General features: G+C 69.8%; 8 protein-coding genes across 8 annotated transcripts; 4 read left to right on the top strand and 4 right to left on the bottom strand.

The window, feature by feature from the left end:
• Positions 1-31: 31 nt before the first annotated feature.
• On the bottom strand, positions 32-410 carry FA09DRAFT_339733 (hypothetical protein; the record flags this gene model as incomplete). The annotated part of the gene is made up of 2 exons (XM_025744241.1): positions 32-48; positions 206-410. The coding sequence occupies 2 exons, from the start codon at positions 408-410 to the stop codon at positions 32-34; spliced, it is 222 nt and encodes a 73-aa protein (XP_025597075.1).
• A 798-nt stretch (positions 411-1,208) lies between these two features.
• Positions 1,209-3,610, top strand: FA09DRAFT_361532 (hypothetical protein; the record flags this gene model as incomplete). Its single annotated transcript, XM_025745366.1, has 6 exons — positions 1,209-1,389; positions 1,449-1,714; positions 2,187-2,431; positions 2,489-2,852; positions 2,918-3,083; positions 3,141-3,610. The coding sequence occupies 6 exons, from the start codon at positions 1,209-1,211 to the stop codon at positions 3,482-3,484; spliced, it is 1,566 nt and encodes a 521-aa protein (XP_025597074.1). The 3' UTR covers positions 3,485-3,610.
• Positions 3,301-7,485, bottom strand: FA09DRAFT_361531 (hypothetical protein; the record flags this gene model as incomplete). Its single annotated transcript, XM_025745365.1, has 8 exons — positions 3,301-3,951; positions 4,007-4,588; positions 4,644-5,034; positions 5,089-5,306; positions 5,357-6,058; positions 6,114-6,550; positions 6,604-6,727; positions 6,841-7,485. The coding sequence occupies 8 exons, from the start codon at positions 7,483-7,485 to the stop codon at positions 3,694-3,696; spliced, it is 3,357 nt and encodes a 1,118-aa protein (XP_025597073.1). The 3' UTR covers positions 3,301-3,693.
• A 212-nt stretch (positions 7,486-7,697) lies between these two features.
• Positions 7,698-10,027, top strand: FA09DRAFT_361530 (bifunctional 6-phosphofructo-2-kinase/fructose-2,6-bisphosphate 2-phosphatase; the record flags this gene model as incomplete). The annotated part of the gene is made up of 13 exons (XM_025745364.1): positions 7,698-7,716; positions 7,776-7,803; positions 7,856-8,034; positions 8,315-8,503; positions 8,569-8,636; positions 8,697-8,760; positions 8,811-8,866; positions 8,916-9,227; positions 9,278-9,454; positions 9,503-9,550; positions 9,604-9,705; positions 9,757-9,854; positions 9,907-10,027. The coding sequence occupies 13 exons, from the start codon at positions 7,698-7,700 to the stop codon at positions 10,025-10,027; spliced, it is 1,461 nt and encodes a 486-aa protein (XP_025597072.1).
• A 2,036-nt stretch (positions 10,028-12,063) lies between these two features.
• Positions 12,064-12,797, bottom strand: FA09DRAFT_288516 (ribosomal protein S26e; the record flags this gene model as incomplete). Its single annotated transcript, XM_025739934.1, has 3 exons — positions 12,064-12,242; positions 12,565-12,655; positions 12,723-12,797. Coding segments are annotated over 3 exons (345 nt in total), but the record flags the coding sequence as incomplete, so codon positions are not given.
• Positions 12,798-13,572: 775 nt separating this feature from the next.
• FA09DRAFT_67682 (hypothetical protein) lies at positions 13,573-15,923 on the top strand. Its single transcript, XM_025745773.1, has 3 exons — positions 13,573-14,183; positions 14,234-14,334; positions 14,386-15,923. The coding sequence occupies exons 1-3, from the start codon at positions 13,910-13,912 to the stop codon at positions 15,622-15,624; spliced, it is 1,614 nt and encodes a 537-aa protein (XP_025597070.1). The 5' UTR covers positions 13,573-13,909; the 3' UTR covers positions 15,625-15,923.
• Positions 15,774-17,498, bottom strand: FA09DRAFT_67666 (adenosylhomocysteinase). The gene is made up of 3 exons (XM_025745772.1): positions 17,322-17,498; positions 17,215-17,268; positions 15,774-17,161 (listed from the first exon to the last, which is right to left on the bottom strand). Exons 1-3 carry the CDS (start codon positions 17,337-17,339, stop codon positions 15,923-15,925), a joined length of 1,311 nt encoding a protein of 436 aa, XP_025597069.1. The 5' UTR covers positions 17,340-17,498; the 3' UTR covers positions 15,774-15,922.
• A 1,430-nt stretch (positions 17,499-18,928) lies between these two features.
• Positions 18,929-21,517, top strand: FA09DRAFT_299451 (hypothetical protein; the record flags this gene model as incomplete). Its single annotated transcript, XM_025740287.1, has 12 exons — positions 18,929-19,149; positions 19,355-19,419; positions 19,481-19,502; positions 19,558-19,636; positions 19,690-19,725; positions 19,778-19,861; positions 19,961-20,245; positions 20,318-20,543; positions 20,603-20,856; positions 20,912-21,088; positions 21,139-21,353; positions 21,409-21,517. 12 exons carry the CDS (start codon positions 18,929-18,931, stop codon positions 21,515-21,517), a joined length of 1,773 nt encoding a protein of 590 aa, XP_025597068.1.
• Positions 21,518-23,975: the final 2,458 nt, after the last annotated feature.

Below are 23,975 nucleotides of genomic sequence, written 5' to 3'. Positions count from 1 at the left end.
AGCCAGCGCAGTGCTCCGTTCATCGTCACCCTCAGCCAGCGCAGTGCTCTGTCCATCGTCGCCCTCTCAGCCAGCGCAGTGCTCCGTTCATCGTCGACCTCATAGCCAGCGCAGTGCTCCGTTCGTCGTCGCCATCTCAGCTGCCTCGCTTCCCACGCTCAGCTATCCTCGCCCGTCTCTGCGTGCGCTCCTCGCTTGCACTCACCCTCGCGGCCCTCGAGCTCGACGGCAATCTCGCCGAGGCGCAGGCGCGTGCCCGTCGCACAGCTGAGCTCCAGCTGCCCGGCGACGGGCGCGCCGGCCTCAAAGACGGCGCTCTGCAGCACGACGCGCACGCTGACCTTGGGGTGGCGCGCCACGACGCTCATGTGCGCCTCGCTCGGCGCGTGCGGCGCGGGCGGCGAGAACATGGCGGGCGGCGGGCAGTGGCGTGGCGCAAGGCGGGCAGCGCGGTATGGGTGAAAGGGATAGGTCGTGGCGGGTCGTTAGGGGGTCGTGGCAGTCGTGAGCGTAGCGTGGTCGTGAGCGGGAAGGCGAGGATGAAGAGCAGAGGCAGGCGGCATCGGCGAGAGGCACGAGGCATCGGCGGGAGCATCGCTGCGCTGCGCCGCGCCCGGCACCAAAGCACCGGCGCGCCAACAGCAAGCCCCTGAGCATGCAGCGCAGCGCACGGCGCCTCTCCACATCCACGCGCCCGCGCACGTGACGCGCGCCCAGCGCTTGGCCAGCGGTGATGAGCCACAGCGCAGGCGCAGCCATGATGAAGAGAGCCTTTGAGCGCAATATTCTCCGTTGAGTCATCAAAGGACTGTGCTGCATCAAGGCTCTTGGCAGGCGGCGGACGAGCCAGCAACGATGACAGGTGATGGCACGGGCCCCTGCGCCTGACAAGCAGCTCGCACGTACGCGCCCTGCCAGCCGTCTCCCTTCATTGCACAGCGCCTGACGGTCCTGTGCAAGGCTCGAGCTTGAGCGCCGATGACGCAGTGCTTCATGCTTGTGCCCACTGCCGTCCTGCAAGCGCTGTCTGACCGACGCTGGGCGGCCGTCGCTGCTGCACGGAGACGGACCGTGGGAGCAGCTGGCCGGGCGCGTCACGTGCGCCGAGAATTTGGCTGGAGCGAAGCGCCAGGCGGCGCAGGCGAGAAGCACACCGGCAAGGCGCACTCGCCTGCTGGCCTGCCTTCACACCACATCCACTTGCAACCATGTCCGACGCACCCTCGACGTCTGCTGCGCCCACGACGGACGCACCGGCTGCTGCTGCGCCCGCCGCCGCCGCCGCGCCTGCTGCCGCCGAGCCGGCCACGTCCGGCAGTGCCGCCGCGGCGGCCGGCGACGCCGAGCCGCTCTCCAAGGAGGCCGCGACGGCCGAGACGCTGCGCCAGGGTGTGTGCTCTCGTCCACGTCGGTGCATGCTGCCGTGCTGACGCTTCCCTTCTGCCTAGTCGAGTTCTACTTCTCCGACGCCAACCTGCCGTTCGACAAGTTCCTCTTCACGCTCTCGCGCAAGAGCGCCGACGGCTGGGTACCGCTGGCGACGCTGGCGAGCTTCAAGCGCATGCGCCCCATGCGCGAGGCGCTCAGCGACGTCGAGCTCGCGGCCGCGCTGCGTCCCAGCGCGTCGCTCGAGGTCGACGAGCCGGGCACGCACGTGCGCCGCCGCGTCGCGCTCGCGCCCGTCAAGGACGCCTTCCAGCGCAGCGCATATGCCGTGAGTGAGAGCTGAGGGGCCAGGCAGAGAGGAGCAGCGGTGAGAGGGGGCACGTAGGGCTGGGCATTGGCCTGAATGAGCTGGCGATCAGGAGTGCTTCCGCGGGCAGCGACGGTGCGAGACGGAAGGCCACTGCAGGGAGGCAGGGTGCGGGCTCTCGCACCGGCGCGCGACTGCCGAGGCGGCGTGTGCAGAGGGGTCTTGCTGCTCTCAAGCGATCTCTGAGGAGCCACTGCGCGCTCTAGAGCAGTTGCAGCGAAGCGTCGCGCGCACCGGCCGCTGGTCGCAGGAGGCGCGTTGCGAGGCCGTTGCCGTGCGCTGCTCCGGATGCGGCCCGAGGTCTGTTGCGAAGCCGCACGCTCGTCTGCTGCTATAGCCGGGCGGCTCTGCAATGAGCGTGCGAGGCCACACCTTCTACTCGTATGCAGTCTCGCGCTCGGACAGCCTACTGACATTCTTGTCCCGTGTGCAGAAGGGCTTCCCGGATGAGACGCCCGCGCTGCAGCCGGCGCTGGAGAAGTACTTTGCTCAGTTCGGCCGCGTCAACGTCGTGCGCATGCGCCGCGACGCCGCGACGCGCGCCTTCAAGCACAGCGTCTTCATCGAGTTTGCCGAGTTTGCCGAGATGGAGAAGTTTGTCGCGCTCGGCAAGCTGCCTGACGATGCGCCGGAGCACCCCAAGTGGGAGGACGGCACGCCGCTCGTGCTCATGACCAAGTGAGTGCTGCGCGGCAAGCGCCAGTGTGGGCCCTGCTGACCGCGTTCGGCGCGCAGGGAGGACTACTGCCAGATGAAGATGGTCGAGAAGGGCATCGACCCCTCGACGATGAACCGCGGCAGCGGCTCGGGCTCGCAGAAGATGTCCAACGCCGGCCCGCGCTTCAACGCGTTCAAGGAGCTCGAGCGCGAGGCGGCCGGCAAGCCCAACGCGCTCTCGGGCGCCGAGCGCGAGCGCAAGCCTAAGGTCGAGCAGCCGCCGAAGCCGAAGCGCGAGGACCCGCTCGAGATGGAGTTCAACGGCAAGAAGCTCACGACGCGGCCCGACGGCACCATCGACCCCGAGGACGTGGCCTTCCCGCACAAGAGCGTGCTGAAGTTCGAGGGCGCGGGCGAGAACGCCAACTGGAAGGACCTGAAGGTGAGTGCCGAGTGCAGAGTGCAGAGTGACGCCCCAGGCAGCAAGCTGACACCCGCACCGCGCAGACTGTCCTCATGGAGATGCACCCGACTGCCTTTGTCGAGTTCCCGGCCGGTGCGACGGAGGGCGCTGTGGGCTTCAAGGAGACGGTGGAGGATGAGAAGCTGCAGCAGATCGTGGACAAGGCGATCGAGATGGGCGGCAAGGTGCTGACCTGGTCGCGCGTCGACGGTGAGTGCCAGACCCCAGGGCGCCCATGCGCTCCCGCCGCTGACGCCCGCTCGCCAGAGGACCGCGCCAAGCAGTTCTACGTCGAGCGCGCCAACTTCCGCGCCAACTACCTGCTGGACATGCGCGAGAACGGCGGCGCCTCGAACGGCGGGCGCGACGGCGGCCGTGGCGGCCGGGGTGGACGGGGCGGGCGCGGCGGGCGCGGAGGTCGCGGTGGCGCGCGGGGCGGGCGTGGCGGCGGACGCGGAGGGCGCCGCGACGGCGGCGACGGTGCCAAGCGTGAGCGCGACGACAACGCCTCGGAGCGGCCGGCCAAGCGCCGTGCCGTCGACGCCGGCGACCTCGTCGGCTCGGGCGCCAGCGCCGCACCGCCGACGATCGGCAGCGCCAAGGCAGAGTGAGCTGAGCGCGTGCGCCTGCTCCGGCACTCAAAATGCTCGCTGTTGCACCACGGACCCAACAGGCTAGACGACTCTGTACATTTTCTCGGGCGTCCCTATTATTCATGACTCGCTAGAGCTGCGCATGGTGTGTGTGTGTGTGTGTGTGTGTGTCGGTGACGTAGTAGGATCGTGCTGGGTGGTGCGCGAGAAGCGCTTTTGAGGCGTGCCTAGCCCTTGCGCAGCATGTCGCGGAATGCGTCCTGCCCCTTGGGCGCCGCGTCGACGTCCATGGGGGCCGACTGCGCAGGGCGAGACGAGCTCGCCGCCGCGCCAAAGCCGAGGCCGCCGCGTGCGCGCCCACGGCCCCGGCCCCGGCTGGCGAGGCGCGGCGCGAAGCCCGCAGCGCTGCCCGCCTCGAGCAGGGACAGGCCGAGCGGCGTGCCCTCGTACGCGAGCTCTGGCAGCATCGAGATGCGGCCGGCGGTCTGCGGAGCTCGTGTCAGCTCGCGAAGCGTGGACGCATGGCATGCGCGCACTCACTGCGGCATCGCGGAAGACGACCGTCGCATAGCCCTTGCCCTCCTCGCCCGGCGTCCAGTCGACGCGCTGCACACTGCCGGGGCCCTCAGCCTCGTGCTCGAACAGCTGCTGGATCTTGGCCTCTTGGGCGTCGTGCGGCAGGCCGCTGACCTTGACGGCGCGGGCGCGCTCCGCGAAGCCGAGGTGCGGGCGAGCGTTGCTGGCGTTGATGCCGGCGCGCACCTTGCTCTGCTGGAGGGCCACACGCACGGCCTTGCCGCTGATGCGCGCATCGGCAAGCTCTGCCACGGCACGCTGGGCATCAAGCACGCTCTGCATGTCGACGAACGCCAGGCCGCGGTTCGAGCCGTCCGGGTTGAGCGGGACACGCACGTCGCCGACGGCGTCGCCGAACGGCGCCAGCAGAGCGCGCACATCCTCGAGGCGCGCGGCGCGCGGCAGGCCGGAGATGTACAGCTGACGGTCGCTTGCGTGCTCGTCGGAGCGCACCTGCCGGCGTGCAGGGTCCGACATGAGCACCTGCAGCTTGTTCAGCTGGCTCAGCTGCCGGCCATGCAGCTCGAGAGCAGCACGAGCTGACTCCTGCAGGAGGCATGGCGGTAAGTAGGGATCCATCGCGGCAGGGCGGCGAACTCACCGGCAGAGCGTAGGAGACGTAGCAGAAGCGGCGGCTCGTGGCGATGCGGCGGCTGGGCCAGCGCACGTCGAAGATCGTGCCGTACGGTGCGAACAGCTCGCGGATTGCTACGTCGTCCGTCGTCTCTTCAAAGTTCGTCACGTACAGCGTGCACTCCCATCCGAGGTGCACCCGCACCTCGTGGCCGCGCACGCGCTTGAGATCGCGCGTGCGGGCTCCGGGAATGGACTCGCGCGCGGCGAACTCAACGAGCGCAGCGGCTTCGTTGCCGAAGACGCGCACGTCCGGCGCCTCGAAGAACGCGCCGCAGTCCTTGAAGAGCGAGACGAGGTCGTCGGCGGTTGCGTCCGGCGGCAACCCGGCCACGATAACGGCACAGTTCTCGCGGTCGCTGGTGGAATGCAGCGTCAGTGCTCCTCCAGCGGCGCAGTTCCGCTCGACTCACCGCTTCGGGGCCTTGGGCGGCGCCTCACGCGACACCTTCTGCGCCGGCTCCATCGTCTCGTCGTCGGCCTTGCGCTTCGAAGAGCTGGCTTCCGGCTGCGCGGCGCTGGAGTCGTCCGCTGCACTTGGCTCGGTGGCATCGGTCATGGAAACGTCAGCCGGAGCAGCGGGTGCAGCCGCGGCGGCCGGTGCCGCAGCCTGCTGGGCGTACGCCTCGTACTGCAGATGGAGTCAGCAAGGCCGGCGCGGCGCGTAGGCGCGAAACTCACCCAGGCTTCCCACTGGCGCTCGCGCTCGGCACGTCCGCGTGCCCGCGCGTATTCCACCTCGGCGGCCGAGCCGTAGATCTGCTCAAACTCGAGCCAGACACGCAGCAGCTCGTCCTTTGGCGCGACGTTTGCGCGGCTGGCGGCCATCTTGAAGAGGCCGCGCGCCTGCTTTGCGTCGCCGACGCGCATCCAAAACTGCGCCTCGGCGAGCCACGCAGCGGCGTTGGTCGGCTGCGCCGCACGTGCAGCCTGCCAGATCTCCGCGGCAAGAGCGCGCGTGGCATCTCCGCCGGCGTCGGCCCAGTCGGCGGCGAGGCGCTCGAGACGCAGGGCCGCGTCCGGCGGCTGTACGAGCGAGATGCAGTACGAGATGAGGCCGTACACGTCCATGAAGCGCTCGCCGTCGCGCGGCAGCAGCGCCATGGCCTCGGCCGGCTCGCATCCCTGCGCGGCGGCGAGGGCGACAGCTGCGCCCTCACGCTCGGCGTCGATGCGCGCCACGAGCAGCTCAATCTGTGCATCGGACGACAGCAGTCCGCTGGCGACAGCCGTGGAGAAGACGTCGTCGAGCTGCGTCTTGCTGCGCCGCTGCCGGGCCAGTGCACGCAGGTATGTGCCCCACAGAGCGCCCGATGCGGGAAGCGCTCGGGTCGCGCGTGCACAGGCGTCCAGAACCAACGTGCCCGACACGCGCGGGCTGCTCTGAAGCGAAAAGGCACGTCAGCACAAGCCAGGCCGGTCTCGAGAGATGACTCACGAGCGCCCAGCAGTACTCCTCCCACACGCCCTGCGCCTCGCTCCACTTGCGCTGCAGCTCGGCCTCCTCGGCCTCCTCTCTTGCTTTCCACGCGCGTCCGCCGATCCTCCGGCGCTCCTTGCGCTGCTCCTCGTCGCGCTCGGCGCTCGCAGGCACAGCCTCGCCGCCCAGCGCCTGAGGCAGGCCCAGCGTCGCAAGTGCACGCTCGTACGTGGCGCTGATAGCGTCGATGTGCGCGTGCGGCGGGCGCAGAGCGCCGACATGCCGCAGGTATGGCCGCCACGACGGCAGCGCATCCTCGAAGGGCGTGAGCTCGGCGTAGGCCGCTCGCGGCGCGGCGAGCGACGCAGAGGCACTCGACATCGTCTTCTCGTAGACGTCTGCGGGCATGTACGTTGAAACAAAGGAGGAGAAGCGCTCGAAGGTCGCTTGCAGGTCTGCGAAGCGGCGAGTCAGGGACAGTGTAGCGTGCTGTCTTTGGCAGGCTCACCGTGATGCGGCTGGCGCATGCGCGCCGCGAACATGGCGCGCACTGCCTCGACGCGCTCCGACGTCCGGTCGCGCGCGAGGTGCAGTAGCTCGAATGTGAGGAACTGGTTCCAAACGACCTGAGACTGCAGTGATGCTGGTCAGCCGTTGCTGTCCTGCACTCAATCGGACCGGGTTGGCCTGCGTGCATTGTGGCACTAGCGCCCAGCCAGGAGCTGTCCGTTTCGCGCTCACTCACCTGGCGCACGTCGCCGGCGACGCGGCTCCACCACTCTCGCATGCGTGTGCGCACGGCCTCCTCGCCGAGCAGCTCCTCGAGGCCCGGCTGCGCCGGCTGCGGGCGCGGCAGGCTGGCGCGCCGCCATCCGGCGGGGCCGAGCAGCGGGCCGTGCGCGATGCCGAGCCAGTGCGCCAGCGGGTCGCGCACGAGCGGCGCCGGCGGCGGGGCTTCGCCCTCGTCATCGTCGTCGTCGGGCTGCAGGCCGGCCCAGGCGTAGTGCGCGGCTAGCAGCGCCGACACGGCGGCGGCAAAGGCGGGCGCATACAGGCGGCTGGCGCCCGACTCGTGCGTGGCAGCGTCGAGGACGTCGAGCGCGGCGAGCAGCGCCTCGGGCGAGTACGCGGCGCGCAGGGCGTGCAGTGCGAGTGCGGAGCGCAGCGAGACGTGTGCGTGCGGCAGGGCGAGGCGCGCGGCCGTGTCGGCGAGGGCGGCGCGCAGGGCATGCGTCGGCGCCTCGTCGGCGGCGCCCTGTGCCGCACGCACGGCGCTGCAGAGGGCGCGCAGGCGCAGCTGGTGGGCGCGCGGTGCGAGGCCCGGGTCGTCGGCGAGCGGCGCGGCGGCCGGCGGCGCAGGCGACGGCGACGGCGACGGCGAGCGGCTCATGGTGGATGTGGTGGAGCGGAGGCAGGCCGTGCGCACGGCTGCGCGAAGGCTCATCAAGAGGCGCGCGCTGTGCCGGCCGAGAGCGCCGCGCCGCGAACCCCGCCGCTCCGCCCCGTATCTCGCCTGGCCCCGCAGCGGGCACCCTGCCTCCGCACCACATCAATCGTCTCGCTGCCGCTGCTGCCGTCGCTGCCGCACTCTCTGCGCCCGCCATGGCTGCGCCGCTCTACAGTGCGTCGTGCCGCCTGCGCGCCCGCTGCGCCTGCCTGCTCACCCGCGCCTGCGCCCAGCCACGGCGTCCGGCCAGCTGTACCATGCGTGCGTCCTTCTCTCCCGCCTGCCCGCCCAGCCCACGCTGACGCCCATGCAGCGGCAAGATCCTCATCGCCACCGTCGGGCTGCCGGCGCGCGGCAAGACGCACCTCTCCCACGCCCTCGAGCGCTACCTGCGCTGGCTCGGCGTCAAGTGCGCCGTCTTCTCGCTCGGCGACCACCGCCGCGCCGTGCTCGGCGGCGCCGGCCAGGTGCCCGCCGACTACTTCCACAGCGGTGAGTGGCGCGGGCGCGCGGGCAGCGCGGTGCTGAGGCGGATCGGCAAGCACGGCTGGTGTGGTGCCTCAAGGCTCAGTGACGGCACTGACCAGGCTGGTCTGTGCGCCGGTGCACTCGCCGGGCTGGCATGACGGTTCGTCTCATTGGCCTGGTGCCTCAGAGGGCCAGCTGCGGCACTGGTCTGTGCGCCGAAGCACGTCTTGTTGGCCTGACTGGTCACCCCATCCGCCACTCTCGCCTACCTGCCTCTGACGCCCGGGCTCACTGCGCCCTGCAGGGCCCAAATCAGAGGAGACGGCGGCGCTGCGTGCGCGCATCCTGCGCTCCTTCGACGACAAGGTGCGCCAGTTCTACGCCGACGGCGGCCAGGTCGTCATCTACGACGCCAACAACGGCACCGTGGCGCGGCGCGACCGCATCCGCGAGGAGTTTGGCAAGGAGCTCGGCGTGCACGTCATGTTCCTCGGTGCGTGCCGCGCGGGCGCGGCGGGTGCCGGCGGCGAGGCCTGACGCTCTCCTCGCGCCGCGCAGAGAGCATCTGCACGGACCAGCGCATCGTCGAGGCCAACATCCGCAGCGTCAAGATCTCGAGCCCGGACGTGAGTAGGGCCACAGACGTCGAAATTGACGGATGTGTGCGATGCTCACGCTGCACACAGTACCTCGCATGGGACCCGGAGAAGGCCGTGGCCGACTTCAAGACGCGCATCAAGGGCCACGAGGGTGGGTCGCACTTCGCTGCAGCGTGCGCGCATCTGCTGACAGCAGCACAGAGCACTACGAGCCGATCGAGCAGCCGTCGTTCCCCTACATCAAGGTCATCAATGTGGTGCGTGTCTTGCCGTCTGCCTGTCTTGCCAGTCTGACACCCGCTGCAGGGCCAAAAGATCATCGTCAACAACATCCAGGGCTACCTGCAGTCGCGCATCGTCTTCTTCCTCATGAACATCCACAACCGCTCGCGCACCATCTACCTGGCGCGCGCGGGCGAGGCGCTCATCGAGCACCTGTACAAGGCCGATGCGGACCTGAGCAGTCTCGGCTGGGAGTACGCCGACCGCCTGGCCGAGTTCCTCGAGACGACGCGCAAGGCGGCCGCCGAGCGCTCCATCAAGGCAGCCAACGAGGGCCGCTTCACCGGGCGCGACGAGCCGGGCAGCGGGCCGGGCGAGGAGGGGCGCAACCTCGAGGTGCGTGATGCCGCTCGGCGCTGGTCGCTCGCTGCTCACGCGTTCTGCAGATCTGGACCTCGGCGCGGCGGCGCTCCTCGCACACGGCGCTGCCGTTCGCCGAGCGCGGCTACCGCGTCATTGAGCGCTCGCAGCTGAGCGAGATGAACCCGGGCGTCGTCGACGGCATGAGCGAGGACGAGATCCGGGCGCGGTATCCAGACGAGTGGGAGAAGAAGAAGGTCGAGGTGAGTGTCCTGCCGTGGCGCCTTGGCGTGGGCTGACACTCGCCTCAGCCCTACTCGCATCGCTTCCCGCGCGCAGAGAGCTACCACGACCTCTCGGTGCGTAACGAGCATGCCCCTGCCTTGGGCGTGGCTCACGAGTTCCCCTACAGATTCGTCTCGAGCCGATCATCTTCGAGCTGGAGCGCGCCTCCACAGACGTGCTCGTCGTCGGCCAGTCGTCGGTGCTTCGCTGCCTCATCGCGTACCTGCAAGTGAGTGCGCCGCGTCGGCACGCCCCGGCTCGCCGCTCTGACCACACGCAGGGCCTCAAACCAAACGAGATTCCCGCCATCTCGGTGCGCGAGGGCGAGCTCATTGTGCTCTCGCCGCAGGCGTATGGCACGGCGATGGAGAAGCTTGAGTGCGTTGCGAGCCGTTGACCGCCGTCATCGCCACGCTGACCCCGTTCCCAGATTCTGGGACCCCGTCGAGGAGCGCCGCAAGCGCGACGAGGCCATGGCGGCCGAGGACGACGACCTGCAAGGCACACCGCCGGCGACGCCGAGCCAGGAGCCGCAGCCGCTGGCTGCCTGATCAGAGGCGCAGACTGGACGGGGGCAGGCGGCGCAATAGAATGTACAGTATGAACTCAGCAAGGAGGACGCTGCATGAGTAGCCGGTGTTTCGAGGTGATTGAGACGGCGTCTGGCTGCTTGGAAGCACGTGGCGGCGCGTGCACAGCATGCGGGCACGCAAGGCAGGCCTGTCCTGCGAGGTGCTCCTCGCGAGCCGCAGGCGTGCTATCTGGTCGCTACTACACTCTGCGACGGTGGAGCCGCTGCGAACACCCTTGAGCAGCGTCCGTGTGTGTGCAGCCAGAGCTCGCAAGCTGGGTGCTTTGGTCGAGTGCCGCGAGGCAGGACTGGGCCTCACTTGCAGATGCAGAGCCTGTGGCAAGCTACTCGCCGCGTTAGTCCGCTCCATCAGCCAAGTCCTGGTGCCAGAAGTGACGCAGCCTCAGGGTGCGGAGCGCTCACGGTGCGGCCGTCAGCGAGGCGTCGTGAGACAGCTTCACTGCCGTTCCGCCTCGCATGGACGACCACGCCGACCTGAGGCTTGCTGCGCCACCTGGCCCATGACAGCATCCCAACGCGCGCCGCAGCTCCAGCACTGGAGTGCTGGGCGACAGAGGTGCGGCAGGAGCAAGCTCTGGCTGCCTGGCGCAGGCGCGAGCGCACGATGTGTCAGCGCGGCCTCCTCGGACGCATTCAGCGTCGCGCAGACGGAGCGTCATGACGCTCGCGGCGTCACTAGCAACGCAGCGGGCTCAACGAGATGTATTGCAGACGTCGCAAGAGACGAGGACGTGAATGCGACTGATTTGCACCCGGCTGTCCTCCGTCGCCCGGGCAGCGCCGCAGCGCCGGGCTGTCATGCGTGCGCTCTCTTTGCCCGCGCTTGCTGTGGGAACGCAAGAGGCGCGAAGAGAAGGAGCAAGGCGAGCACGGCGCAGCGGGTGTCGCGAAGGAGCGCCCGAGCGCCGCAGCGCACAGCGAGGGTCCTTGGGGCGGCGATGGTGGGGGTCAGGAAGGAGCCTGGTAAGGGTGCTGAGTGCCAGCGGCGGCGGCCCCTGGGCCAGCCCCCAGCGGCGACACGCGGCGCGCGGCGTGCGGCGCCCCGCGGAGGCGCTGGGTGCCGCTGCGGCGGCTGCCTCTCTGCCGTCTCGCGCTTGCGGCGCCACTTGTCCCGTCCCGCCTCGCCTCGGCTCGGCTCCGCTCGCCTCTGCGAAGACCCTGACGCTTGGCTCGCCAGCCGTCGGGGCGGAGCATGCTGCTCGCTGCGGCCCGCTGCCGCTGCTGCCATTGGCCGGCCGCCGTGCGCCTCGTGCAAGCTGCCGCGTGATGAGGGCAGCGCGACTCTGACGAGCGAGTGCTCCCCGCACTCTCGACCCGTAGCGCTGCAGTGTCTAGTTGAGTCTGAGTGAGATGCGAATCTAGACAGCGCACAACGAGGCGCAGTCCGCTCCTTGCCGGCTGGCGCCTGCCGAGCGTGCCCCATGCGCAGCGGTACACACGCAAAGGCGCCCGGCAGTCTCGGCGGCGTGCGGCCCATGGCGTCGCGGCTCCACAGCGGCGTGGCCCGGCGCCGGGCATGGCGGGTTCGCTGGCCGGCACTGGCCGCAGGGCGTCGTGCGTTCTGATACGCGCTGCAGTGCGCTGGCAGTGGACACAATTCGGCCCGGTATGAAGGCCAAGGCTGAGCGCTTGTGCACGAGATCTGAGAGCACCGCGGAACAGGGCCACGCAGGCGCAGTGCGGAACTCGTCGGCAGCAAGAGGGTCCCTCGGTCATGCGCTGACGCTCAGCGATCCGAGCGTCCCGCTACTGCCTCGCTGTCCCGTCCCGTACCTCGCTGTCCCCTGGCTGAGCTCAACGACACCGTGGCATGACCTGCCGCGCATCACTCGACGACACCTCACCAGCAAGCAAGCTCACCGCACAGCCACGCATGGTTAGAGGTACATCAGATTGTGTGTGAGAGCCGTCGATGCATGTGGTGCGCGTGAATGGACAAAAGAGTGACGGGGAGCGCGAGGAATCGCAACGCCAGCCCCCTTTTTAGCGCGCACCGGCAGCCTGGGCCTGCGCGACGGCCGGGTTGATCTTCTTGCCGTCCTTGTTGTAGCGCACGCGCACGGGCGGGTCGCGGTTGCGGCGGCCCTCGCGCGAGCGCACGCGCACAATGTGGGCGTGGATGGCGCACGAGATGCAGTAGTGGATCTTGAGGTACAGCTTGGGCAGCGCGTACTCTGCGGAGCGGCGGTGGCATGAGCGCTGCTCGGGAGCGTGCAGCGGCGATGGCCATCGAGGCGCAGCAGACGCAGCGGGCATGCGCAGAGGCATGGCGGTGCGTGCCGCGGTCCGGCCACATGCCGGTGCCGCAAGCGCATGCCGTCCCGACGACCTGACGCCCTACGTAGCCCTGACGCCCTACGCAGCCCTGACCGCCTCTTCTTGCCTGCACACTGCCTGGTGACCTGCCAACGTTCTCCTCGTGCCTCTGTGCTGCCTCGCGTCCTTTTGCCCTCCTTTGCTTTCCCTCCGCTTTGCGCTCCTCTCCATGGCACTCACCAGCGTACACCGAGGCGTCGCTCAGGTCACGGACGGCCGCGGACTCGACGATGTTGCGCACCGTGAACCGCTTGATGGCCTTGTCCTTGGGCTGCATGCGCGCACGACACCATTGAGCATGCGCTCACTCAGCCCTGCCGCACCACGGCGCTACTCACACACATGCGCGAGCAGTTGGAGCAGCGGATGCTGGCCGTCTTGCCGCGACCCTTGTTGCCGGAGCGGCCGCCATCTGCGCAGCAGACGCACGGTCAGCGCCTCACTCTCCGAGGCGCACCCTGCCCGCCGCGCCGATACTCACTTCTTCTCTTCTTCGTCCTGTGGCGCACGGCGTGTCAGCGATGCAGCGCACGGCGGGCGCGGCGGCGGCACGCACATGATGGGCTTGAGGTGTTGAGGAAGTGGTGGAGACGGACGGTGGGCGGACGAGGAGCGGCGCGCTGTGAGTCATCGAGCGTGGGCGGCGCTGCGTGAGCGACGCTGGGCAGCGCTGCCGCGCGCGCGAAGACAGGACGGGCGCGTCACGTGGCGCGCTCTCGCGCTATAGCCGAGGTCCCGTCCCCCCACCACGGCGACGCAGACGGCGCGGCGGCTGGGCGCAGCGGCACGGCGCGCGCCGCAGCCTGGCTCTGTTCCCACGCCTTCGTCCCGGCCCCTGCCGCCCCGCAGCGCCCCACCGCAAGGCCACCCTTCAGCTCGGTTGCACAGGGCTGCCCCGACGCATGAAGCTCTGCAGCAGGGCACACGAGATGGTGGCTAGTCGGCGCAGCAAGTCCCGCGGTCAGAGCAGGCGCAGGGACCTGCCCTGCGGCAGCGTGAGCCGCGACGCCTGTGCGCCTCAAGGCGAGCGAGCCTGCTCGATCTGGCCTGCCACACATCGCCCTCGGTGAAGCAGCAGCAGGCAGACAATGGACGAGTCATGCGCCCGATGAGCGGTCGACATCGCTGCCCCCGGTCATGCGGTGACGTTTGCGGCGCGGCGTGCGTGCGGCGCGACCCACCACCCAGCGAGGACAAAGGAGCCCGGCGCGGCGGGCTCGTCCATCGCGCCCGCTGCCGGACAACCTCGGACAGCCGGCAGCGCGCGTCGTCCTTTGTGCTCGTCTGCGGCTCACTCTACGCTCGCAAGCCCTAGCATCTAGGACAAGGGCTCGGCGCAGTGTGCCGCTGCTTCCTTGTCCTGCCCCGGCCCGCGCGACACATATAAAGACGGGCGCCGTCGTGGAGCAGGCGACGGCATCGCCTCTTTCTCGCCTCGACCTACACGCCCTGCACGCACCCACGCTCTCTTCTGCAAGACACGCACCTTGCGCATTCTCGCTCGCCCCGGAGGCTGGCTCGCACCATGGTCGCACCCTCGGCACTCCGCTTCGTCGGCCTCAACTTCCTGCGCCTCGTCTCCGTCAGCAGCCTCATTCTCGTCTTCGCGGCCGTGATCGACATCATGGTGCTCGATGCGCGCGCCATCAAGGCGCTCAGCGCCGACGAGAGGACGCAGGCGCTCGAGGAGTGCGACTACTTTGGCGACACGAGCGTGCCGACGCACGTCTGGGGCCTCTTCTGGGTGCAGCTGCAGCGCTTCTTTCTGCTGCTGCTGCTCATTGCCTGCTTCTGCTCCGGTGAGTGGCTTGCGGGAGAGGGCTCGTCGGAGGCTGACGCTGGCGCACAGAGATCAACTGGGGCGGCCTTGCCGAGCGCTTCTTCAGCTACAACGTTCCCATCCTCGGCAGCGGCTTCTCGACTGCGCCTCTCGGACTTGTGCAGATGATGGTGCGTGCCAACGCGACGGCAAGCGAGTCATTGCTGACAAGCGCTCTCCAGATCGGTGCCTCGCTGCTCTCCACGTATCTCTGGCTCTTCCCGCTCGTCTCTGCCTGGCTCCTCTTCTTCTGCGGCTTCTTCAACGTCGTGTCCGGCATGATCTTCCGCGCTCCCGGCCGCGACATGCGCTCCATCCTCGCAAGCCGGCGCAAGCGGGTCGCTGCGCCCAAGCCTCGAACGACGCCGCCTGCGATGAGCAGTCTGGCGAACCTCGGCGCCTCGGCCGTCGACAAGCTGCGCCGCAAGCCGGTCACACCCCGCAAGGCATCCGCTGCCGCGCCGCCGGTGACGACGCGCGAGCTCAACTCGTTTCCCTCGCTCGAGACCGTCTCGCACGCCGAGCTGCTGCGCCAGCGTGCGCGTGAGGCCAATCTGCGTGCCGAGCGCGAGGAGGAGGCGCGCGAGCGCCGCGTGCGCGAGCTGCGCGAGCTCATGGCCCTCGACGACGCCCAGGAGGCGGCGGCGGACAAGGACCTGGAGCGCGGCCTCAGCGATGCGTCCGAGTGGAACGAGGCGCACGGCCTGCCCTTCCCACGCACCGCCGAGATGGCGCGGCAGCAACAGGCCGAGCTGGCGCAGCGCCAGCAGCCGAGCACATCGGCAAGCAAGCCGGCCGCGCCCACGCAGGGTGCCGCCGCCGACGCCGGCACCGTGGCGCGCGCCCAGGCCGGCGCCAATGCCGATCTTGAGCCGTGGCGGCGCAGCACGCACAGCGCCAGCTCCAAGAAGCGCCGTGCTGCCGCAGGTGGCCTCAGCGGCGCGCGCGAGATCGCTGCCCGAGGCACCGCAGCGGTGCGCCGCCGCAGCCTCGTCCTCTCGCGTCACCTTCGCGAGCTGCGTCTCGGCGCCGCTCCCAAGGCCCGCAAGAACGCCGCGCCGCCGCTGCCCAAGGCTCCACACATGCGCGTCGCACCCTCGCCCGGCGCCGCCTCGGCCTTCTCGGCGCAGTCGCACTACGCCTCGGCGGACGTAGCGAACCCGGACGACGACGACGACGATGACGACCAGCTGATCTTCGTCGGCGCGCCGCCGCTGCCAGCATACGTGCCCGGCGGCACGCGCATCGTGCGTGCCGACATCGAGCACACGCGCGACGACGCCCCGGTGCTGCCCGTCGCCAAGCAGTGGGCATCCGAGTGGGCCTCGGCGCCGGCACTGCCGTCCGAGCGTGCCCAGCACAGCGTCACGCGCAAGGCCGTGCCCCGCCGGCATATTCCCTCCTCCGGCCCACCGATCTAGGCACTCGCCGCTCGACGCTTGCATACCCACGCCTCGCTCCACGCCTCTCTGCCTCACGATACCCCGTAGACAATGAATGCGCCTTGTTGAGAAGCGTGTGCTGGTGATACATGCAGGATGAGTGATGACGGGAAGAATCGCGGAACGATGATAAAGGAACGATGAGAGAGAGACGTGGCCACGACGGGGAATATGGCGCAACTAGGTCAGGCGCACGGGACATCCGTCTGGTGTTGAAAAGACGGGGCCGCTCGCGCGCGGACACACGGCGTTGCAGGCGGGGGCGGCGGCGACGCGCTTAGTAGCGGTAGTGGCCGGCCTTGAAGGGGCCCGCGAGCGGGAGGTCGAGGTAGTCGGCCTGCACCTGCGTCATCTTGGTGAGCTTGACGTTGAGCTTCTGCAGGTGCGCCGTCGCGTTCTCCTCGTCGCGCTCCTTGGAGAGGAAGTACACCTTGCCCTGCTCGTACACCTTGTTGTCGGTGTTGTTGGCCCAGAGCTCGATCTGCGCGAGCGTCTGCGCGACGAACGAGAAGCTCATGATGAACGACGGGTGGCCCGTGCCGCAGCCGAGGTTCACGAGGCGGCCGTCGGCGAGGAGGATGATGTGGCGGCCGTTGGCGAGCGTGTAGCGGTCGACCTGCGGCTTGATGTTGATGCACTCCTTGGCGTTGGCCTTGAGCCAGGCGACATCGATCTCAATGTCGAAGTGGCCGATGTTGCACACGATGGCGTCCTCCTGCATGGCCTCGAAGTGCTTGGCGGTGATGATGTCGCGGCAGCCCGTCGTGGTGACGAAGATGTTGGCAATCGAGGCGCAGTCGTCCATCGTGTTGACCTCGTAGCCGGCCATGGCGGCCTGCAGCGCGTTGATGGGGTCGATCTCGGTGACGATGACGCGCGCGCCGTAGCCGCGCAGCGACTCGGCGCAGCCCTTGCCGACGTCGCCGAAGCCGGCGACGATGGCGACCTTGCCGCCGAGCATCACGTCCGTGGCGCGCTTGATGCCGTCGACGAGCGACTCGCGGCAGCCGTAGTAGTTGTCGAACTTGCTCTTCGTCACGCAGTCGTTGACGTTGATGGCGGGGATCTTGAGCGTGCCGCGCTTCATGGCCGTGTAGAGGTGGTGCACGCCGGTCGTCGTCTCCTCGGAAACGCCCTTGATGTCGGCGAGCAGCTCGGGGTACTTCTCGTGGATCATCCACGTGAGGTCGCCGCCGTCGTCGAGGATCATGTTGAGCGCCTTGCCGTCGGGGAACGCCTTGAGCGTCTGCTGGATGCACCACTGGTACTCCTCCTCCGTCTCGCCCTTCCAGGCAAAGACGGGCACGCCCGTCGCGGCAATGGCGGCGGCGGCGTGGTCCTGCGTGCTGAAGATGTTGCACGAGGACCAGGTGACCTGGGCGCCGAGGGCGACGAGCGTCTCGATGAGCACGGCCGTCTGGATCGTCATGTGCAGGCAGCCGGCGATGCGCGCGCCCGCAAGCGGCTTCTCGGCGCCGTACTTGGTGCGCAGGGCGATGAGGCCGGGCATCTCGGCCTGGTGGAGATGTGAGTGAAGTGCGGCGCGGCAGGGTGTGTGGTGCAACGCACCTCGGCGATCTCGATCTCCTTGCGGCCGAAGGCGGCAAGCGAGATGTCGGCGACCTGCGCGGCGGGTGAGTGGCGGCACGGTGCAAGCATGCTGCAGCGGCACACACCTTGTAGTTGTTGGACATGATGGGCAGGGGTGTTGTGGGATGTGGTGGGTGGGAAGGGTGAGGCGCGGCGGCGTGGCGTGCGCTGGAAGATGCGCTTCTCGCGCTGCCGAGCGAGCGCCGCACCCGAAGACCGCCCCGGCACCTCGCCTGTGTGTGCTGGCAGCCCGCTTCTGCATCTTCCAGCTGCGCTCGAACCACGATTTTCTCGCACGGGCGCGCGAACGTGCGCCAGGGTTCGGCCCGGTCACGTGCAGCCGCCCTCGGGGCATGGCGGTGCCGTGCCCCCGGGCCCGTCGTGGCGGGAGCGTAGGCGGCACCGACAGAGCTGCAAGAGCCTCAGCAGGGCCGCGCGAGCTGCTGCCTGTGCCGTGGCTGGGCGTGACAGCGAGAAGGAAGACGGCGAGATGAGGCCGGTTCACGGCGTGGCCGGCTCTCAGAGGGCGCAGCTCGGAGCTCGAGAGGAGCCTGACGTCCGCACGACCGCTCTGCGAGGTCACAGCTCGCTTCTTCTGCTTGGCCTGACCCGCTGTACGCTGGCCGTGCCGGGCGCGCTGGCCTCTCGTCGCGAGCGGGGTGGTCTGTGCGCCGATGCTGCCGCCGACGTCGCTCCCAGCAGGCCGGCCAGCAGGTGCAGGCGCTCATCGCACGCCCAAAACGCAGCCTTTGCCCCACCATGCTCGCTGGGCGAGGCTTCGTTCTGCCTTCTGCTACCCGCTCGCTGCGTGCTGTCGAGCGAGAGACGAAGAGGCGATGGTGTGCAGCCTGCTGCTGCTCAAGCGCTCTCGACTGGCCGCGCTCAGGGGCCGCGAGCCTCCGTGCGCCGGCGTGCTGGCCACGTGCCTCCACCGCCCAGCGCATAGACGCCGCACTCGCCGGCGAAGGGGCGCCGCCAGCGCATCAGCATCGCAAGAACGACGAAGAGAGCGCTTGCTTCTCTCGGCACTGCGAGATGCTGCATCTCGGCTGACGGCTGCTTGAGAGGATGCTCGTGGTGCTGCGGAGGAGAGGACGAGGAGGGCTTGCTCTCCACGCAGGTGTGGAGAGCGAGAGCTGGGCCGCGGCAGGGCGCCGCGCCGCGCTGACACCGGCGGTGTGCCGAGGAGCAAAGCCGGGGCGGCGGAGGGCGCAGCGCCACGCGCGGCCGGCGGGCAGCTTGCAAGCAGCGGCGAGCGTCGGCGCAGCGGCTGATGACGCGCGACGCCGCCGCCCGCAGACGCAACATCTCGGCGCGCGGAGACGGCCGGGCGCGTGGCAGCCTCGCGCCGCCATCGCCTGGACGTCCCGAGGCGAGATAGCCAAAGATGGAGGCTTGAGCTGTGGTGATGCTGTGCTGTTCAAGGTGGCACGGGTGTCTCTGGCGGCGTGCTGCGAGGCTGAGGAGCGGCGCTGCTGGGCGCGCGCGCCTGTGCACTCCACACGCTGGCGGCGCCTTGCGCTGCTGGCGGGCGGCGTGCCGCGCATCTCCGCATCGCCGCCGGCTGCCGGGCCTCGCCGTCGGCTGCGGCTGCGCCTGCGAGCTGCTCGCCTGCGTCGCCTCGCTGCTCTGCTCGCGCACATCCCTCGCTCAGGCCATCCACCGCACCACCACCTCACCCCCCGCACCCGCCATGCCTGCCGACGCCGCACCCGCTGCTGCCGCGGCGCCCGACGCAGCGCCCGGCTCCGCCGCCAGCGCCGACGAGCTCGCCGCCGCGCCCGAGGCCGTGCAGATGACCGACGAGGAGGAGCTCAGCGCCGCGGGCGGCGGCGACAACAGCGACAGCAGCAAGCTCAAGACGCTCATGGGCATCCTCAAGCGCATGGTCGGCGTCAAGGACATTGCCGCCATGTAAGTGGCACGGCGAGGCGCCGCGAGAGCAGGCGCAGCGCTGCAGGCGCGAGGAGAGGCGCTTGGCGGCAGGCAGGGCCGAGGAGCAGCAGCGAGGTGTATGCGTCGGTGTGGCAAGCGGTGTGCCGCCAGTGCACGCCTCGGTGCACTGCAGGCCTGCTCTCACTCTGCGCACATGCCCTGCCCCGTGCTGACGCCGCTGCAGCCGCCTCTCGCTGCCGGCGAACCTGCTTGAGCCGGTGCCAAACCTCGAGTACTGGAACTACCTCGGTGAGTGCGCCGCACTGCGCTGCCGTGCCCGTGCCGTGCTCACATATGCGCTGCGCACCAGACCGCGGCGACCTCTTCACCACGTACGTGTGCTGCATCTAGCGCACGCTCCTGGCGCTTACGCGAGCGCCTCCACAGCATCGCCGAGTCCGAGGACCCGCTCGACCGCATGCTCGCGGCGCTGCGCTTCACCTTCACCAAGGAGCTCAAGTTTGTCGTGAGTGCAGCAGCGCATGCCCTGCCGCTCCTGCGCTGATGCCTCTCCTGCAGCACGGCAAGATCTGCAAGCCCTACAACTCCATCCTCGTAAGTAGCGCGTGCACGCTAGACGAGCTCGCGGCTGAGCGCCTCTGCGCAGGGCGAGCACTTCCGGTGTCACTGGGACGTCGAGCCGCCGGCGCTGACCGAGGAGGGCGACCTGCTGCCGCGCATGGCGCTGCGCGTTGCCGACCCGCGGCCGCTGCAGCAGGCCTCCTCAGGCTCGGCCGCGGCGGGCGGGCCCAAGAAGAAGCTGAGCGGCAAGGCGGCACGCCAGCAGCAGGCAGCAGCTGCGCCCGTCGAGGCGCCCGCACGGACGTCGGCCCGCACGTCGGCCGAGGGTGCCGTGCCGCCCAGCAGCGCGGCGTCGAGCGCCGGCAAGCTCAGCCGGCCAGGTTCGGTGCGCGGCGTCAGCACGGCGAGCGCCGCGACGACGACGAGCACGAGCACGACGGAGGATGTGGCGCACAAGGCCAAGAAGGGCCTCAGCAAGCTGCTCGGCCGCAGCCACCGCAGCGGCGGCGGCGATGCCGGCTCGGCGGCGGCCACGCCGGCTGCCACGCCGGCAGTGGAGAAGACGCAGGCGCAGGCCACTGCCGTGCCGGCGCGGATACCCGAGGGCCGCTCGACGGACGGCGAGGACGAGGATGAGTTCGACGACGCGGCGTCGCAGGCCGGCTCGTTCAAGACGACGCACAGCGAGGCCGAGGCGCTGCCGCAGCTCGAGGCGGGCAAGCGGCGCATCACGTTCCTCACCGAGCAGGTCTCGCACCACCCGCCGATCTCGAGCTTCTTCGTCGAGTGCAAGCAGGCCGGCGTGCAGCTGTGCGGCGTGGATCAGCTGAGCGCCAAGTTCACGGGCACTGGTGAGTCGCGCGCGCGCGAGCATCGCAAGTCATGCCTGTGCTGACGCGCGTGCCTGCAGCGGTGCGCATCTTCTCGGGCGAGCAGAACCAGGGCATCTTTGTGAAGCTGCTCGAGAACGCGCGCGGCGGGCCCGCGGGCGAGGAGTACCAGATTACCCACCCGACGGCCAGCGTCAACGGCCTGCTGCGCGGCTCGCTCTGGGTGGCCATCTGCGACACGACGAGCATCACCTGCCGCGGCGGCCGGCGCGAGGGCGAGGAGGCCGAGGGCCAGGGCCCGCGGCTGCGCACGCTCGTCGAGTACAAGGATGAGGTGCGTGCTAGCGTGACACGGCTTGCAGTGGCCGTCAGCTGACGCGCCGTGGCAGAGCTGGGTGATGAAGGCCAAATACGCGCTCGAGGCCGTCGTGTACGAGTACGACGAGAGCAAGGGGCAGGCGGCCGAGGAGTACAAGCGCATCCGCGACGTGCCGCAGGACCGCGTCGTCGCGACGCTCGAGGGCACGTGGAAGGGTGCCATCACGTGGAAGCGCAAGGGCGACAAGGTGTGTAGCACAGGCACGCCCTGCTGCGCGCGAAGCTCACGCCTCTACAGGACGCGCGCCTGCTGATCGACCTCGACGAGCTGGAGCCGAGCAAGTGCGTCGTGCGCCCGCTCAAGGCGCAGCAGGAGATGGAGTCGCGCAAGATCTGGGAGCCCGTCACCAACGCCATCATCGCCAAGGACTACAGCGGCGCGACGAAGGCCAAGCAGGACATCGAGCAGAAGCAGCGCGACACGGCGGCGGAGCGCAAGCGCAAGGACGAGTCGTGAGTGGTGCGGTGCAGGCGTTGCCGGTGTGCGTCGTCACTGACCCTGCCGCAGCTTTGTGCCCGTCTTCTTCGACGCCGACATCTCCGACGGCCGGCCGCGCCTCACGGCCGAGGGCCGCAAGGCGCTCGACGGCGAGGGCATGCTGGACGGCTACGAGTGAGCGTGCGCGAGAGGTCGCAGGCTCTGCTACCGGGGTCCTGGCAGGCGTGCGTGCTGCCCGGCCCCTCTTATTCCCCCCGCCTTCCTCCTTCATCTCCCCTGGACCTCCCGTGTGTCCGCAATGCTGCCGCTGCATCGAGCCTCTCTCTCTCTCTCTCCCTCTTAAACCGCCTGTGTGACCCTTTCCGTGACGCCCACGCAAGCCATGCATCCCTTCCGCGGCCTGCAGCTGTGCCTTCCGCATTCACGTCTCTCATGATGACGTGCAGCCGTGCGGGTAGGCAGCAACGCTTGGTCCTCACGAGAGCAGCTCGGCGCAGCTTGTGGTGCATCGCAAGACGAGCAAGCGCCTGGCCAAGGCGGGCCGGAGAGGCACCGGCGGGCAGCGCAGCGTTCCCACGCTTCCGGGCCTGCGACCAGCCTCTGGTCGTGTCCCCCACCCCGCCTCGCCGGTGCTGTCAGCGTCGCATATGCGCCAGAATGACCTCCGAGTGGGCGCAGAATCGGCAGCCGCTGCTTCGGCAGTCCAGTGTGCCGTCTCAGCCGGCCCGATTGCCAGCATCAGCACCGAGCGCCGATCGTTCGTCGCGGCGGCCCTCGCGCGGCCTCGCTGCAAGCTCGGTGCACATCTCTTGTCCTCGTCGGCCCCGCCTGCCCTTGCTCTGTCCGCTGCACGGGCCCTCGTTTCGCACCAGAATTTGCCAGAGGGCGCCGCCGTTGTGCTCGTGCAATGCACACCTGCCCACCGCTGCAGCGCATCGCACGGCCTCGTGGTGACGGCCGGCGCCGATCCTCGACAGCACGCATGAACGCTGCCCAGCTCGAAACTCGCCGCCGCAGCGGCATCGCGTGGTCTCTTGGCACACACGGCCGTGGCTCGTGCCGCGAGATGCCAGCATTGACAGTGCCAACTCAGCCTCGCACAATGGGATGCGCTGCGTTGAGGTGCGGCGGCTGCGACGAAGGCTGGCTGGCTGGCCGGCGCTCAGGGTGCAAGCCGTCACTGCCCACGCCATGGCGGCGCCCAAGTGCCCTGTACCGGCCACTTTGGCGTGCGACGCTCGAGCGGATTGCGCATTTTGCCCCTCTCCAGGCACCTTGCCCGTGCTGAGCAGCTTCCAGAAGCTCGGGACGGGCACTCTGCCGCGGCAGCTGCGCTGTGTGGAGTGCCAGCCGCACCCGAGCGCCTCCTCCTTCTCGCACCCTCGCTTTGCCGCAGCGCTGCAGCCATTTGCAGGCCCGCCGCGGGCCCTGCATGCGAGCGCTGCTTGCTTGCCATTGCCGCGCTGCCCACTCGACGAGTGCCCGCTGCGGAGAGGCGCGACGGCGGGGCGGAGCGGCGCGCGAGATGCACCGCTGCAGCGCGCCGCGGCGTGGCGCGGCGCCGGCGCCGGCAGAAGCAGCACCAGGCGCGAGAGCGAGGCAGGCGCGCGGTCTCTCTGCGCCGCACGCCGCTCGCTGCCGCTGCTTGCGGGCGTGCGGAGCCCGCGCCAGCGCGCGCCCCAACGAAACAAGACAGGCGCCGTGCCCGGGATGCCTCCTCCCGCCGGCGCCTGCCCTTTTCGCAGCGGCGCGGCGCTGCGCTCTCGCGGCGGATCTGCTCGCTCCCGCCGCGCGCCTGTTGCTCGTGCTCGGACGGGCAAGCATCTCGAGGGCGGAGGTGAAGTGCAGCAGCACCCAGCTGGGTGCAGGCAGAGCGCAGTCGCAGCACATGCAGCGCAGCAGCGCGCAGGAGGAGCGGCAAGTGACGCGGCTGCGGGCGAGGCGAGGCGAGTGCGGCGGCGGTACGCTCGTGGCGGCTGTGCCGCGCCGCTGCTGGCTGCTGCGCTGGCTGGGAGCCGGCTGCGACTCTCCTGGCGCTGCTGCCGCCTGCTCCTCGCTGCTCGTCCACGGCGCACCCCTCACTCCTCACCACCGACTCCATCCACGCATCCTACACCGCAGCCTCGTGCATCCTCACCGCCGGCGCCGCCCTCTTGCGCGCGCCTCTCCGCCTGCCCCGGCGCCCCCTGCGGCGTCCCCACCTCTCCTGCGCCGCGCCGCGCCGGTGACGTGCATCCCGAGCCTGCTGCGCGCTCCGCCGAGGGAGCCTCGCTGCGCGCCGCCGCCACCACCACCGCCGCAGCGCACCGCCGGACGAGCGGCCGCTGCTCTCTTTGCCGCTGCGAGCGCTCTCGCTGCGCTCTTCACCGCTCCGCCGCGCCGCTTGCTCTGCGGCGCCCGCTGCTGGCTGCTGCGCGCCCGTCTGCCGCCATGTCCAGCAGCGCTGCGCCGCCCTTTGCTCCGTACGCGCACGACGCCTTTGGCCGCCCGCTGCAGCAGCCGCAGCCGCAGCCGCAGCATCACCACACCTCCTCGTCCGACGCCGACTCGCCGCCCAGCCTGACGAACAGCAGCGAGTCGCCGCGCTCGGCGTCGGACCACGACTCGCCGGCGTCGGCCACGTTTGCGCACCACCT

The sequence above is a fragment of the Tilletiopsis washingtonensis genome, assembly GCF_003144115.1.
Source record: "Tilletiopsis washingtonensis strain MCA 4186 unplaced genomic scaffold FA09scaffold_15, whole genome shotgun sequence".
NCBI classification, from domain to species: Eukaryota; Fungi; Basidiomycota; class Exobasidiomycetes; order Entylomatales; genus Tilletiopsis; species Tilletiopsis washingtonensis.
This window is presented reverse-complemented; position numbering and strand designations above follow the sequence as displayed.

Excerpts from the sequence above, each read along its gene's own strand:
- FA09DRAFT_67682 (XM_025745773.1), top strand. The coding sequence starts at position 13,910 with ATGGTCGCACCCTCGGCACTCCGCTTCGTCGGCCTCAACTTCCTGCGC. Across the intron at positions 14,184-14,233 it reads CATTGCCTGCTTCTGCTCCG|AGATCAACTGGGGCGGCCTT; the intron begins GTGAGTGGCTTG and ends GCTGGCGCACAG. Across the intron at positions 14,335-14,385 it reads TCGGACTTGTGCAGATGATG|ATCGGTGCCTCGCTGCTCTC; the intron begins GTGCGTGCCAAC and ends AGCGCTCTCCAG.
- FA09DRAFT_67666 (XM_025745772.1), bottom strand. Across the intron at positions 17,162-17,214 it reads AGGAGATCGAGATCGCCGAG|GCCGAGATGCCCGGCCTCAT; the intron begins GTGCGTTGCACC and ends CATCTCCACCAG.